Raw genomic sequence first — 14,804 nt, 5'->3', positions numbered from 1 at the left:
CTGGAACGGCAGGTACATCGGCCGGAGCAGGAAATGGTGATGGTGCGGCTGCTGCAGGAAGTGGCACCATGGCTACAGGTTCTGGTGGAAACTCTGGCATTGTAAACAGCGGAGTCGGCAATACGCGTGTCTTGCTGAGTCCTTTCGGGTTACAGGCCACATTGGTAGGGGCTGCCGTCGGCAAAGACGCCGATCAAGCCGCTACTATCCTAAATGAGTGGAGCCATTTCTATCCATTACCACCTCGAGATGGTGGTTCGACGAATAGCGGGACGACGAATACGGCTGGTAGTAACGAGAACTGTCCACCAAATATGGTAGACACGCAGCATGGTAGCACCTCCGGCAATGGGCATGACGCCCCGACAATTTGCGGAAGCGGCGGCGCTGGCCAGCTTCCTTCCGTAGTCAATGTGCAAGTTGGAAGTGTACGCATGAAATACCCGTCAGCATACGTATTCGTTTCGGAAACGGACGAAGTAGCCCATGGACAGGTAAATGTTGCTGCCGGAGGAACGGCTTTTTCTCTAGGAAACCCAGGTAGTGTGTCGACAACATCGTTTCATAAAGGGTCCTCAACAAAAGGTAGCACCTCTCCGCCTAGAAGTATACTCAGCGCAGCTCTGGCATCGAAGGATGGTAAGGATCAGGCACGTTCAGTTCCCGGTGAAGCTAACCAGCAAAGAGTGGTCTTAAAGAATCTAGCGCCTGAAGATAATCAACAGTTGGGGCCATTGGCAGGCGGTCTGGGAAGAGCGACGTCCGGCAGCGCTTCTCGAGTATCACGGATAGGTCGCATTACGTCAAGACATATCCGGAACAAGGCATGGGCCGATGCGACCTCAACGACCGGACTCCTACCAACTGCACAGCAATCCCGACAGGTACACAGCAAATACATAACGCCTAACTGTCTTTTATACCAGTAAGAGCAGCTGTTAGCAGCCAAATTCTCGAAAATTTCTCTGCGGAACATTTGTCACATATGTGTATTATATGGTTAGAACCTAAGTTATTTCACCTAATAAAAAAGAAACCAGCATATCAGTCGGATCCTAGCAGCAAGTGAATGCGTTATATATTCACCCTCGCTCTCCACGATCTTCTCTCATCTCTTAACCAATATATTTATTCCATCTCACCAGAAACTTGCAGGTCTATATTTGAAGGACTGGTCCAGTCGGGTTTTGAAATCCTCTTTACTATCAAATGCACAATTCTGAATTTTACTTGTCAGTGACCGGAAAATTTTATTACCCATCGGAGCAACATTTTGAGGATATAGTGGGTGCAAAAGCAGCTTCTACTGAATTTCCTGCAGCATGACCTTCATAATCTTTGATACGTGTGAGCTGCCATCGTCGATTTTGCTTCGTTTTTCGCATCTTTTTCATTCGACGGCCTTATTCACTCGACGTAGCTAAGCTATATACGAATCCTTATTAGCGTTTTGTCCTCTAAAAGCATTTGTCCACGCATAGTACTTCAAGTTTCACCAAACTCGAACCATAGTCTACTTGGAATAGAGATCTAACTCAATTCTAAGCTTAGAAGTATCTTTCCCTCTCTGTTATCAAAGCAAAGATTTCTCTTAACCCGTAACATATCTAGTTACTGTAGCTGTGCATTGTCCAGGCAAGGCGTTGAAAGCCAATAAAAAGCTATATTTCCTTGTGTACCTCACCCAGATTTCTAGTTTCTAATAAAATTTTGTTAAAGAAAACGATAGTGCGGTGTTCGTAGCTTACCCTCTGGGGCAATCAAAAGATAGTTTGGTCCATCTGCAATTGATGCCGACCTCGGATAATCGGTCGGGGCAAGGTATACACTCCAGGCATAAGACTCCACTTTGGAATTTAGCAAACCCCTGTAAGCAGTCCTATCACTTACAGTAATCCTAGCTGTGTAGGGCACAAATATCCTAGGCCGCTTCAGCAGCTTCTGACGTTCGCAAAAGACGAAATAGAATCTTAAAGATGCATTTTTCAGCTGGAACTTAGAGCCTGAACTCAAAATAGAACTCAGTTCGCTGAATGTACAATGTTTTACAGTTGAAAGATGGTACTTTTGTATGCTAGATACAAGTAAACATACTGTATGTACCGCTGGAGAGGTAAAAAGGGAACGTAGCATTATCAACAAGCGACAATAATTTACGTTTCTATTTGATTTATTATAGTTCTAATTATTCGATGGGAGAGAAAAAAAACTTCATTAGAATAATTTTTTGATGACAGATGAATTCTTTTTGTCTTTTTTCTTTTCGGTATAGGCGACGAGTGACCAATTGGAAAGGAATGGTGGAGATTGTGAGACGGGAGCCGCTTGTTGGCAGTTGCGTGAACTAACTTGTTGCGGATCACAAGCTCCAACATGCGCTTGTTTCCGGTTTGCACCAGGAGGTCCCAGCGGATGTCGGCGGGATGAGCGGGATCGTAGCAAGAAGGATTTGCCGCCACGTCTTCCTCAGCTGAAACCGGGCTCCGCCGGCTTCTTTCACAAGTTAGTTCTATGCAAACAAAAAAGTTTAAGTTCAACCTTTTTGCAGTCTACTTTCTTTCAATACTCTATAATGCCATAATAAAACAACAGCTTTACGTTAGGTCTTGAAAAATTGCTAGCTTTCTGGAATGAAACTCTTTTTACTAATATGGGCATTTACAGCCACTAAAAGGTGCGGATATCACAAAGCTTTAAGCCAAGTAGCATCCATTCAATTTAAAATGCTATTTTCTTTCTAAAAGATAAAAGGGGGGCAGATAAGAATCTAATGTAATTTGTCTGCTTGTGTTTTATCTTAGACGTCGAGGGTCGCATGACATTCCTCCTGCTCTTGATTCGATTCTGGCCACCCGCTTTGGTCTTGCATCTCTATCATCGACTAATTCAGGACAGATCACGCAACAGCCAAATGTAATACAAACCACCGAAGAAAATGGAGATAAAATGGCACCGCCGTTGCCTGTTGTCGTAGGTCAGTTAACGCCAGCTGATTCAAGGTCAGCAGCCTCAATGCCAGTGTCCTCAGTGGAGACAGGCAACCTAACGAGTTTACTCTCGCCGCTCCCTCAACCAAAGCTCGAGCCGGGATTACAAGTAGCACTTAAGTTAGAGCCACCTGGTAGTGCAGGTGGCGGTTTACCTCCTGGTCATTCGCCAGTATCAACACCGGGAGATAGTTCACGCCCAACACTTGGTGGTCTCTCTCCTCTTAACGAAGACGGCAATCCATCGAGTGTTCAAGTCACGATTAAACAGGAGATTATTATGGGGTCGGCGCCTCCAAGTGTCGCTAACATGGATTGCTGTTCGACACCCGTACCTACTGATTCTACCACCATTAAGTGTGGCAAAGACCCAGCCGTAGACAACCAAAAGGACCAGCCAGTACCTTATGGAGGTCCACCAGGTGCCTCAGCTGCCACTGGTCTACACTTTGGGCACCTCGGATCGCACAACAAGAAACAGGGCGTTAGTGGAGGTAACCTTCTGAAGCGGCCGACTCTTCCATGGGTGGCCCACGACGATGATGATATGCTTGTGCCGCCAAGTGGCGATGTAAGCGCTTTGTACGATTATTCAGCGGTGAGTACAGCGCTCGTGTGGGACGCTCCGCCACCATCTAAACGAACTTTCCCGCTACGGTTAGGGGATGATCGGTGGAATCAGAATAACAATGACAACGGTTCCGGCCCGTGGTTCCAGCAGACCCCAAACGATGGTCATTCAGTGACATTACTTCACGGCAACCACACATCAACAGCAGCAGCTGGACCAGCCGCACTACATCATCAACAAAGTGTTAACGGCACCGACGAGAATTTAGGTAGGTAGATACCAATCGCGACACCGAAGTGACGTCCTTGTCTTTTGGTACTCATATTATCACTACTTAATAGTACTATATTCTAATGTCGGGAGGCGACACATCACAGACCACGTCTATGAAAGCCTAAAGTTTTTGTTTTAGAACAAACCTCTTTCACCGCCACTATATATTTATGCCAGTCGCCAACATTAAATAAGTATCGTGTTGTTAAGCAGGTAGCGAAAGTGGTGGTGAGCAAACTTTAGCAGACGATGGCGCTCTACTGGGTGCTCTGTGTGTAAGCCCCTCGGAAGTGACTTCGGCTGCTCTCACGCCGCTCAGCAGTGGGCCTCATTCAAACAACCCGTCCACGCCCCGGCAGCACGGAGCCGCTCTGACGCCTGGTGGCGGAGGCCATGGTCACCTACAGTCGGCGTCTTCAGTGGAGAGAACTCAAGCAGGAGCGCCAGGAACTGGTGCTGGCACGCCTTTCGACTGTGGAGGTGGGGACCCACTTTTGGACAACATGTCCTCGTCGTCCGATGGCATTGGCGATGCGGGATCTCCTGACAACGGTCTGCTTTTCCCAACGCCGGGTTCGGGCGGGACCAAAGCGACAGGAAGCCTCATGTCGACACCCCCGCAACATCTTGGCGCTTGCAGTGATGACCTTCATCGTAAGACAGCTGGATTACTTGAATTGACAACAATGTACCCCACTCCGCCATCCCTCGAACCGAACGCCGCCGCGTCACCTTGCAATGGTAACATATCATAATTTCAAATGAAAAAAACTACTTCCTTTTGCTTGCGATATGTCGCTAGAAATGGTAACTGGGTCCAGTTGGCGGACTTTGTAAAAATGTCATTCGAAGAAGGTAGTATTGAAACACTATAAGAACAGTACTGGAGTTCATTCGTAACAGAATGAGCGGTTTTTTTTCTATTAATAGACGCTTGATTGTTTATCCTCTACTGTGCTGGCTAAGGTAACTCTAACAATAGGTCTATTTTTTCCATTTATAGGACCAGGGACTCCATTAGGTCCAACGCACGCAACCCTGGCTGACGAAGAACCTCCGGCGCAGGGTGTTGAACCAGAAGGCGACTGCAGCGAATGGAGCATGTACGTGCACCGGCCTGCTTTGTTAAACAAATTAGTCTCGTCGACGTTATACGCGCCAGTAGCACCGCTTCCATCGTCACTTCAATCGCCAATTAATCTGCCATCAGAATGCGTTTATCGAGCATCCTGGCAAACACGTTTGAATACAATGGCAGGTAGTCGCGGTGGAGCTAACGCCGCCGCTCAGAAGATTCCATCGGGTACTCAGGTCAATGGGGTCAGTCCTGGCGCTACTGGGGCTAATGGACCGGGACACACTCAAAGGCGTCATTTAGGCCAAGAAGGCCGTCAGAGCTCAGTCGGAGGCCCAATCGGATCTCGACAATGGGGTCCCGGCGATGGAGGTCGACCTGCACCACCTTATCCATTAGGTTCACCAGGCTACGGCGCTGGAGCTACGCCTGGTCAAGCTATGATGTCACCAGCGGGCCCGATGCCAGGTAGCGTTGGGCCAATGTCGGCTGGTTTCGGCGCCTCGAGGCCATCATCCGTTGACCCTTATCAGATGTCTTCTGGGCCGCCGTCTGTACGGGAGACGTGCGGGACTGGTTCTTCTCTTGATAAGGCTGCCAATTTTCCTGAAGTGTCGAGTCTTCTAGTAACCCTGTTCCTGTCAGATTCACAACTAGACATTTTCCGCGATCACAACTTCACATCATGTACTATCTGCGTTTGCAACATGAACATCAAAGGAGCAGACGTACCATTATACCTCCCAAGTCAACTGCTCTCTGGTCCTGCTCTTAGCGGCTTTGACGACGCACAATACAAATGCACCTGCGGGTTTAGCGCGGTGGTGAGTATAATAGATTCGGTCTGCAAATGTTTATTATTCTCACACTCCTCCTTTGCTCCATATGTTCCAAATATATCACACTCTTTGTGTATGCAGTTTAGCACTAATTGCACCCGACATCTATTCGATATCATTCCTTGTTTACCATTGGCAAAATAGTTAAGTAAAGGATGCACTACGTACAAGTATTATACTTTAAGGAAAATATATTTGCATTTTGCAAACAACCTTGGTTGTTTGCCACCGTTTGACAAAAAAGCATCGCGTCATAGGCAAGGCTTTATTGAGCCGGAATCAACGTTTGTAATAAAACTTTGACACATAATGCGTGCGTCATAGGTAAATCGTCACTTGAGCTATCAAGCTGGCTTGTTTTACGAAGATGAAGTAGAGATCACGGGTATTCCGTATGAATCAGCACCGGCCAAGAGTAAACTTGCCCTAGCAGCTGCATCACAGCAAGTCAGCGTGGGAAATCAGCAAAAAGCCGGCCAACAACAAAACAACGGTCAGGGACGGTTGTCAGGAAAAAACGAACTGTTAATAGCGGAAAAGCAGCTCGTAGAGTATGTGCAGCGGCAGTGTCTTGGTATGACGGAAACACCATGCCATCTCCTGGCCGCTTTCAGCGGCACATGCGCCTCTAGCCTATGTAGTCCAGAGTGCAGCCAGCCTCAGGGTCTCGATCCTCGAGAGCTGTCGCCTCCACTTAGCGCATTGGCAATGCGACTGCTTCATCAGACAGGCTCTACGGGACAACAACAGCCAGTTTCAACGACATGTAACAGTGATAATAGCAGCAGTAGCAGCAATTCGTTTGCTGTTACGAGTAGCGGTGGTGACAGTAGCGCGGCCATTTACGGAGTCAGCGCGTTACAAAGCCCACAACTAATGGCCGACGGTTGTCAGGTAGCAGCCTTAGCACTGGAAGCGGCACTCGTTGGTAACATGGGAGCCTTGATTCAACCTACTAGCCAATGGGCGGGTCGACATTCGTTCGATGAAGCGACCCGGGCGGGACTCCTGCACCGTTGGGCTTTCCTACAAGTCGCTACCCCGCCCAATCATGCAACAGTCGTCAAATTGCTCCGAAGCTTGCAACCGATCTTACAGGACGGCGTTCATAACCAACGAAAAGTGAGTGCACTTTTTCCAATTTAATGGTGTATACTGCTGCTTTCAATTTTATCAATTTCAATATACAACTAAACGTCGTATTCTAAGAGTAGACTATGCTTAACGATGTCAGCCTTTGAGTGTGTAGTAACAACTGCTGTTGGCTTTTCATTTTTGTTCTTTAGTCACAAAAAGGTCCGTCGCAAAATATGTGGGAAGTTACGTATCGAGTGGTGGGTCCGCTGACTTGGCGGCAATTTCATCGTCTAGCCGGTCGTGGTACGGAAGACCAGTGCGAACCACAGCCTATACCATCACTTCTTATCGGCTACGATAAGGTTTGATTTTCGTCTTTAATAAGCAAAATTTATCCATTTAAATATAGCTTTTGAATAACCCAGACTGGCTTTATGTGCTAATACACTACATTAAGCACTTCTTTTGTTAATGCAGTTAACGAAAACCAGGGTTTCCTTGTTGATTACGATCTGTTTGTTCACAGGACTGGCTATCGATCTCGCCGTTTGCCCTCAAATATTGGGATAAGTTATTGCTGGAGCCATACGCAGCACCACGCGATGTAGCATATGTGGTTGTGTGTCCTGACGCAGATGCACTTCAGGCACCAATCAAGACGTTTTTCAGAGAGCTGAGCGCAATATATGAAGCTAACAATCTCGGAAGGCATTGTGCCTTAGCCAAAACATTCAGGTTTGTGGACACATATATATACAATTGTTGTATTCATCTGGTGTTAACGTAGGTGACATTTACCTTTATTGTCTATCTTTTCTACTATCTGTATATCACTGAAATTTGGTGTCTGTTTGTCCATTGGCCGACATAGTAAAGTAGTCGCATTTCTAGTTTCGCTTTTTCTGGAAGAAAACCGCGCGTAAGGTGAGGCCAGTTAAAATTTTCAGTCCGAGCAAGTTTGTTCTCCCGTCCTCTAGAACGTAATGTTAACTTAAGCGAATTGTCTATTTTTCTGCAGTTCTACTTTTTTTGAGCGGTGTTTTTTTACACGACTCTGTTATATCCGTCTACGAGAGAAAGCTGTAAAAAGCTAAGGTAGGCTGTAACTTGGTGGAATGTTCGTTGAAGTTTTTTACTGACAAAATGCTAACCGAACGTTTATATAGAGATTTAAGCAAAGTAGATCGTTCTGGATCGAGAGATCCCGTTGAGCTGAAGTAAAATGCTATAGACGTTCATATTGCTGAATCTCAGTGTTCAAGTTGAAAATGCCGCTTGAAAGGCAAAAACTTAACATGGCGCCCTATGCATGGGCTTTGTAGCACCACTAAAAAATACATCTCGCTTTAGCTAAAATTGGTATTTGGACTTTAAAATGGTGAAAAACCCATTGAAGGGGCAGTCAGCTGGAAATTTGTTTCGAATTACTCTTGTGTGATTTTTGAGTGCACTTCTGACAAGCATCAACTGGAAACGTTTTAGTTGAATGATTTCCCTTGAAAACAAATATCCTTCTGTGCAAAGGTCCACTTTGTGGACTGAAGTTTATTATACCAATCGATAAATCTCCACGATCTGAGTAACAAGTCAATACAACTTTCTCTAACTAGAGTGGATACTTTAGCTTGAAAAGAATCAAAAACCGATAGTGGTAGCTTTTTTATTTGGATTAATATTTTTCTACACGGAAAGGGATGTTTCTTAATATGAATTGAAAGCTCTCGATGAAGTGAATTGAGATATATAGTCTTATATCTAGATTTTAGCTTTTAGGACGAAAATATTATTCAAGGATGAAATCTAATCTTATGTTGTCTGAAAGGAAATTTGTCTGATTGAGCTTAATTATTTTTTTAAGCAGCGCGATGCGTGCAATGCATGAACGGATTTATTGCAATAAGTCAAGTAGTTGCTAGAAAATTCTGCTAGAAAAACCATTCTACGCAAGTAACTAATCAATATTGGAACTTACGAAGGGTCACTTACGGAACTAGCTAAATAAAATAAATAGAGCAACTCTAACCGCAGAGTTTTCCCGAAATACACGGATGATTTTTTCCGTAATCTTTTTTTTAACGTGGTTTTAAAGCTGCAGTTGGATGTTTGTAAAAAGTAGGTTTCGAATACAGCAGTAGCTTATACATTTGGGCTACGCGGGAACGCGAACGAAATATTAGGAGGTTGGTGAGATGTCTCCAAAGTGACGGCATAACTGTTGAAATATTTTAATATTAAAACAGGTTACGTGGACCGAATAACTACCATGAAATAAACGTCTCCAATAGATGAATTATCATTTTGTTTGATACCTTCCAGGGACGGAATACTGAAAGTCGGAAATCGGTCTGCCAGCATCGACAAAACCAAAACCTTTTCTGAAGACAATGGAGCGGTTTTTACTCCAGGTGGTGGTCAGCCGAGCCCAGCAGCAGGCACACCACAACCTTCATCTCAGCAAAGTGCAGATCAGAGATCGGGAAGCACCAATGACCGACCTCAGCCCCCCGATGAATGGCTAGGAGACCTGTTTGTTCAGCTGGGTCTTGTCGACGCATCCGAAGAGGAGCACTCTGGTAACGAGCAAAGCAATGCATCTGCTGCGAATACCAATGGCAATAATCCTCCCACAGTAATCCCCGCTATGACTACTACAACCACTAAAGGTGGGTCTAAAGGTCGCGGCAACAAAGAAAAACAGCAGCAGCAGAAGAACGCAGCTGCAACTGCAGCAGCGGCAGCAGCAGTAGCCGCCGCCGCCGCCGCTGCGGCTGCTCAGCAAACAACTGCGCCAAAACCACCGAAAAGCGAGCGGCTCATCCAGCGGAACGCCCTTTTAACCGCTAGCTTGACGTTGTACTCGCAGACCTGTCGCCTTCAACTAGCCCCGCAACTTGCTGGTTTACAGCGTCTTGATAAGAGCCTTCTCGACGGGCCCCTGCAGGCAAACGCACCAAAAACGCAGCAATTGCCAGCAGCTTCACCGCGAGCCCCCACTACCCCTGACAATCCTGCCACTCCATCGGTCGATAAGGCTTTGCTCTCAGGTTCAGCAGCAGACGGGAACAAAGCCGACGTAAAGGAAGAAGGTGGTAGCGCCGTACCAAGTGCGGCGGCCAGCAACTCAACAACAAGTAGCAATTCTGTCACCAGCCAGCAGGACCAACTGCAGCAGCAACAGCAGCAGCAGCAGCAGCAACAACAGCAGCAGCAGCAGCAACAGCAGCAACAGCAACAACAACAGCAGCAACAACAACAGCAGCAGCAGCAGCAACAACAGCACAACAATGCCCCTGGCGGTAGCAGTGGCCAGGATGGCACGAGCAGTTCGCAACAAAGCGGTACGGCAGGTACCGCGGCTGGATCCGATGGCACGGGAACAAGCACCGGCTACGCAAGTCCTGCAAGTAGCATGGCAAGCCTGCAAAGCGGGCTGAATGCCGACGACAGCGCGGAACCGAACAGCACGCCGGCGATCGTACTCTACGTGGTCGACCCAACACCGTTGCACGCCGCTGGCGACGAGGAGGCTCGCCGTCTTGCGCTTCTTGCATTGCATGCATGCTTCGAGCGTACGCTGTCCCAGCTACCAGGACACGTACGTGCCAATGTGCAATTGCAAATTGTCCCGCTTGAAGCGGTGCTGGCCGTGGAGCAGTGCGCTAGCCCTGCAAAACGTCATGACCTGCTTGTTCAAACCGCGCTGTCGCTCTTCTACCAGAGCGGACCTACGCTGCCAGCGGTTACCCCGCCCGGACAGGTTAGTTCTATACAGATAGAGTTACCATTATATACACGAGTATACATAAATTATCTGTGTATGCGCATGTTGTATTAAGTAAGCGAATCTGTTTCTCAACAGAACAATGATTAATTCTGCGTGATCACTGCGTTCTGCAGGTAAAAAGCTTAACAGGTATGGGCCCTGCAGCCTCGCAAGACCAGTTCATAAAGCGAAAAATGCAAAGTCAACAGGCTATAGCCGAATCGAGTAAAACCGCTACTACCTTGAATGGACCAACATCAAATCACCGGCCTGCAGGAAGTCCAGACACGGACACGACTTTAAACGCGAGCAGCAGCATCGTAGACGATATTCGAACGTTCAATCCACCGTTTATACTCGCGCCGACAAAAGATAAACAGGCGGAGTTGGGAGAAATGTTCGGCGACCACCAGGAGCGATCGTCTATTCTATTTGTGTCGTATTGCTTGTCAGAAGATCAACGATGGCTACTGGCCAGTGTGAGCACAGAACGCGGCGAATTACTCCGCAACGCGTCTATCAATGTCGCGGTACCCGACCGGACACGACGTAAGCGGGCATCGGCCCGTTTTCTTGGTCTCAACAAACTCATGGAGTTCGTGCTGGATGTGGTATCCGTAGGAGCGGTTCGACCATGGCGTCTCGTAATCGGGCGACTTGGCCGCATCGGTCATGGCGAACTCAAGGAGTGGGCAACGTTACTATCTCGGAAGAGTCTACTACGATACTCACGGCATCTGCGTGAGCTTTGTGCTCAGTGTGGGGTATTATCTTCACCTCTCGATGTACCCTGTATCCTCAGTGCCTGCTTGGTGTCGTTAGAGGCAGACAGTTGCCTTCAGGTACATGTCTTGATCATCATAGGGTAATTAGCTAATATAGTGTTCTCCAGCAAATAGCGAAGCTAGCGATGAGAGAATAAATCAAACGTTTGTATTTTCGTCTAGCATTTGAATATCCATTAAGCATCTAACTAGAGCTTATGTTTAATCTTAGCTACGTCTATCATCATAACCAGATTAAACGTTTAATATATATAATTAAATAATAATTTCCCGTCTAATAATGGTATAGGTGTTTGCTGACCAGTGTTCACCTGACGAACGCGTTTCGACCAACGCTCAACGATGTGAGTTGTCCACGCCAAGTGATGCAACGTGTACACACATACTCGTATTCCCGACTTCAGCAACCACCCAGAGTTCCCAAGCCACCTTCAATCATCTAGCGGAAGACCACATGGACTTGGGTAATGATGACGAGCTGTTCAATACGATCACACAAGACATGGATGGACCAGACAACTTTGACGACATTGTTAACTGGAATCTCGATGCTTCGCCGGAAAACAATATGACCGGGGGTATTGGTGATGACAGCGCCCAAGGCAGCGGTATCGGGGGGCTAGGTAGTATGCGCAACGCAAGAAGTCCCAACGATGACCCGATGGCAAGCATCATGATGGGCTCCGGAGGTGGATCGGGGATGGGCCTTCACAACGGGCTGCCGTCGAGTGGTCTAGGCAGTGGAGGGGTGTCGGTTGGAGGTCCTTCATCAGGTGGTGTTAATGGAAATCGATTGGGAGCTGGTGGATATGGAGAGTTCTTACTGGGCGGTGAAGAACCAATGCAATTATTGCAGCAGCCTCTCGCTCTAGGTTACCTTGTTTCAACCGCTCCGGCTGGACCCTTGCCAAAATGGTTTTGGGCAGCGTGTCCACATCTTGAAGGTGTCAACCCCGTCTTCCTAAAAGTATGTTGTATGTTATATATTAATAGGTTCAATTGCAAAAATACGATGAAGAGATTTGTAAACGTTTGCATATGTTAAACCGGTTGATCTAAATTAGGTTATATATGAAGCCTTCTGATAACACACTATATGTGTTGTTGTTGTTGTGTTATTTCATAGAGTGCTTTAGTCCTGCATTCACCTACAGTGCACCAGAACCAGGACGACATCTTGCACGGAAATCAGCGTAATGGCCATCCGCTTGATTCTAATCTCACTACCGATGTATTGCGGTAAGCGCCGTTAAAACCATTATGAATATCGGGTTGTCAACTCAATCTGAGCGACGGACAATAACGCAGTTTTCATAAATGATACACATTCTTAGTTCGAGCATCCTAATAATGCTAACATTTCATGGTTTTATTTATAACGTAGATCAAAGGAAGTTTTGGCTTTTTACAGGCCCAAAAATTCGGAAATTCATATTTTGCCATATAATTAGATAATAATAATTAGTAGAATACACGTTGCTGTCAAAAATACCGTAGATCCAAATATTTTGTTGCATAAATATATGTTATTTTGCATCCGCTTGGTACCCTTTGCCATAACTTTTAGACATTACTTACCGTGACGCCAACATTTCAAAAATTGTCTAAAGGTAATGTTTTCGTATAGAAGGGCATACATTCATATAGAATGTTGTTGGGGCTCTTTAGCAGTGTAACTGGTTTTGTAGTGAAGCGTCTTAAAATTGAAATCACTCGTTTCGGCCAATCTTTATCGTGTTTATGTTGTCCGGGTGATTCCTTGATCAGAAAAATATGTACCTAAGCTGTTCTACATGAGCAAAATGGGTGCAAAAAAAATGGGTTCATTCCGCTGAAATCGTTTTTCCAACGTTTCATAGATATATATTTACACGAAAATGACGTTTTTCTGTACAGGTATGTGCTGGAGGGCTATAATGCCCTCTCATGGCTTCGATTGAGTCCGACAACTCATGATCGAGCCTCCTGTCTGCCTCTACATGTTCAGAACCTGTTGACGTTGTATCATGCCCTTCATGCCCTCTTATGAGAAAGTGAATCACATTCCTCAAGAAGAGGCGCTACAGACAATAAGATGGCATAGCAGCTGTACAGAAAAACAGACAACATGCCGATGACGAAGGGGAATTGCTTCACATCAAAGAATCGTTTCGTCTACGTATTTCAACAGTGACATCGACCTTCGTTGAGTATCAATAGCTCGCTGCATTAATCATCTGTATCTATGAGATCAAGCTTCTGTGTGGGAACAAGTTTAAGCGTGAACGGATTTTGGTATCTGCACGCGAGAACACGATGTTGGCTCGACCCAGAGTGCTTGATGTGTCAGGGACACACAATATCATGCTTACCACTCCAACGCAATTAGACAAAATAGCCTTATTTCCGCTATTCAGGTACACACGTATATATTGCTGCTGCGACTGCGTGATTCACGTATATACAATTTCCATACATATGTGTACAGCTGCTGATAAGAAAACCGGTGGAGACGCAGGGTGTTTTTCGGGTAAATTGGTCTGATGGTTTTTTGGCGCACGCGCGACACAGACTCTTCTTTCTTTTAGATATTTTCTAGGCTTTAGCTGGCCCCACACCCAAATAGAAAAAGCCAAAACGAGTACTTCTCAAATAAATCACGCCGGGTAAAGTGGGCGGAAAGAGAAGTTGCGCATTCTTTGTCGCATTTTTTGCACCAACCATTATCCAGCTGAAGACACTGTTTTGTACATAAGATATTTATCCCTTAATTGAACTAAACCTATTCAATAGGTAAACATTGACCGAATCACAGACAGAGATAGAATACGCAAATATGTAATGAATGTAAACAGAACAACAACAAATAGTTTCTAGTTCATGTTAACTAATAGAAGCTAAACACGGTAGACTCCATACGGATGTAAGAAAAACACGAAAAATATCAGCAGGCGGTTCTACTAACCCGGGTGCCTGTACATGATTTCTCCATTGAGTCTACACTGACTAGGGCGCTCGGATAAGCAAGTAGGTGAGCATAGATAGAAACAATAGCAGTAAGAGTACTGGTAGTAGTAAAAGAAGAAGAAAAAAATCAACATCAGCAACAATTATAATGCTAATATACCTATTAAAATTGGCGTCATGTCGTTGTATTTACCTACGTGTACATTGATTACAACAGGTGTCGACGTGTAAATGGGTATACATACGTATAAAAAAATATTTACATCTAATTATGACTATAATGATGGCTTAAGTGATGCTGGAATAGGTAGGATACTCTATATAAAATAAGAGATTTACGTCGTTGTCATCACGACATTGTTTGCCTGCGAAATGTTTCCGCCGCACCAAACTTCGTTGAACATGGCCCCATCGCCAGACGACAGAGCAACATCACATACCATTTTCAAATCTCCAGCGAGAGAGAGTGAGACTTTAGTAAAAATTAG

The 14,804-nt window shown here is 45.8% G+C and overlaps 1 protein-coding gene across 1 annotated transcript; it reads left to right on the top strand.

Annotated features, from left to right (window-relative positions):
* On the top strand, positions 1 to 14,036 carry LOC111261297 (mediator of RNA polymerase II transcription subunit 13-like; the record flags this gene model as incomplete). Its single annotated transcript, XM_086968640.1, is given in 13 exon segments — positions 1 to 884; positions 2,273 to 2,502; positions 2,802 to 3,830; positions 4,049 to 4,572; positions 4,835 to 5,730; positions 6,070 to 6,867; positions 7,032 to 7,184; positions 7,349 to 7,557; positions 9,139 to 10,579; positions 10,720 to 11,427; positions 11,660 to 12,337; positions 12,497 to 12,609; positions 13,267 to 14,036. Coding segments are annotated over 13 exon segments (7,796 nt in total), but the record flags the coding sequence as incomplete, so codon positions are not given.
* Positions 14,037 to 14,804: the final 768 nt, after the last annotated feature.

The sequence above is a fragment of the Varroa jacobsoni genome, unplaced genomic scaffold (genome assembly GCF_002532875.2).
Source record: "Varroa jacobsoni isolate VJ856 unplaced genomic scaffold, vjacob_1.0 scaffold_544, whole genome shotgun sequence".
In the NCBI taxonomy this organism is placed as follows: domain Eukaryota; kingdom Metazoa; phylum Arthropoda; class Arachnida; order Mesostigmata; family Varroidae; genus Varroa; species Varroa jacobsoni.
Note: the sequence above shows the minus strand (reverse complement) of the source record. Positions and strands in the feature narration are given on the sequence as shown.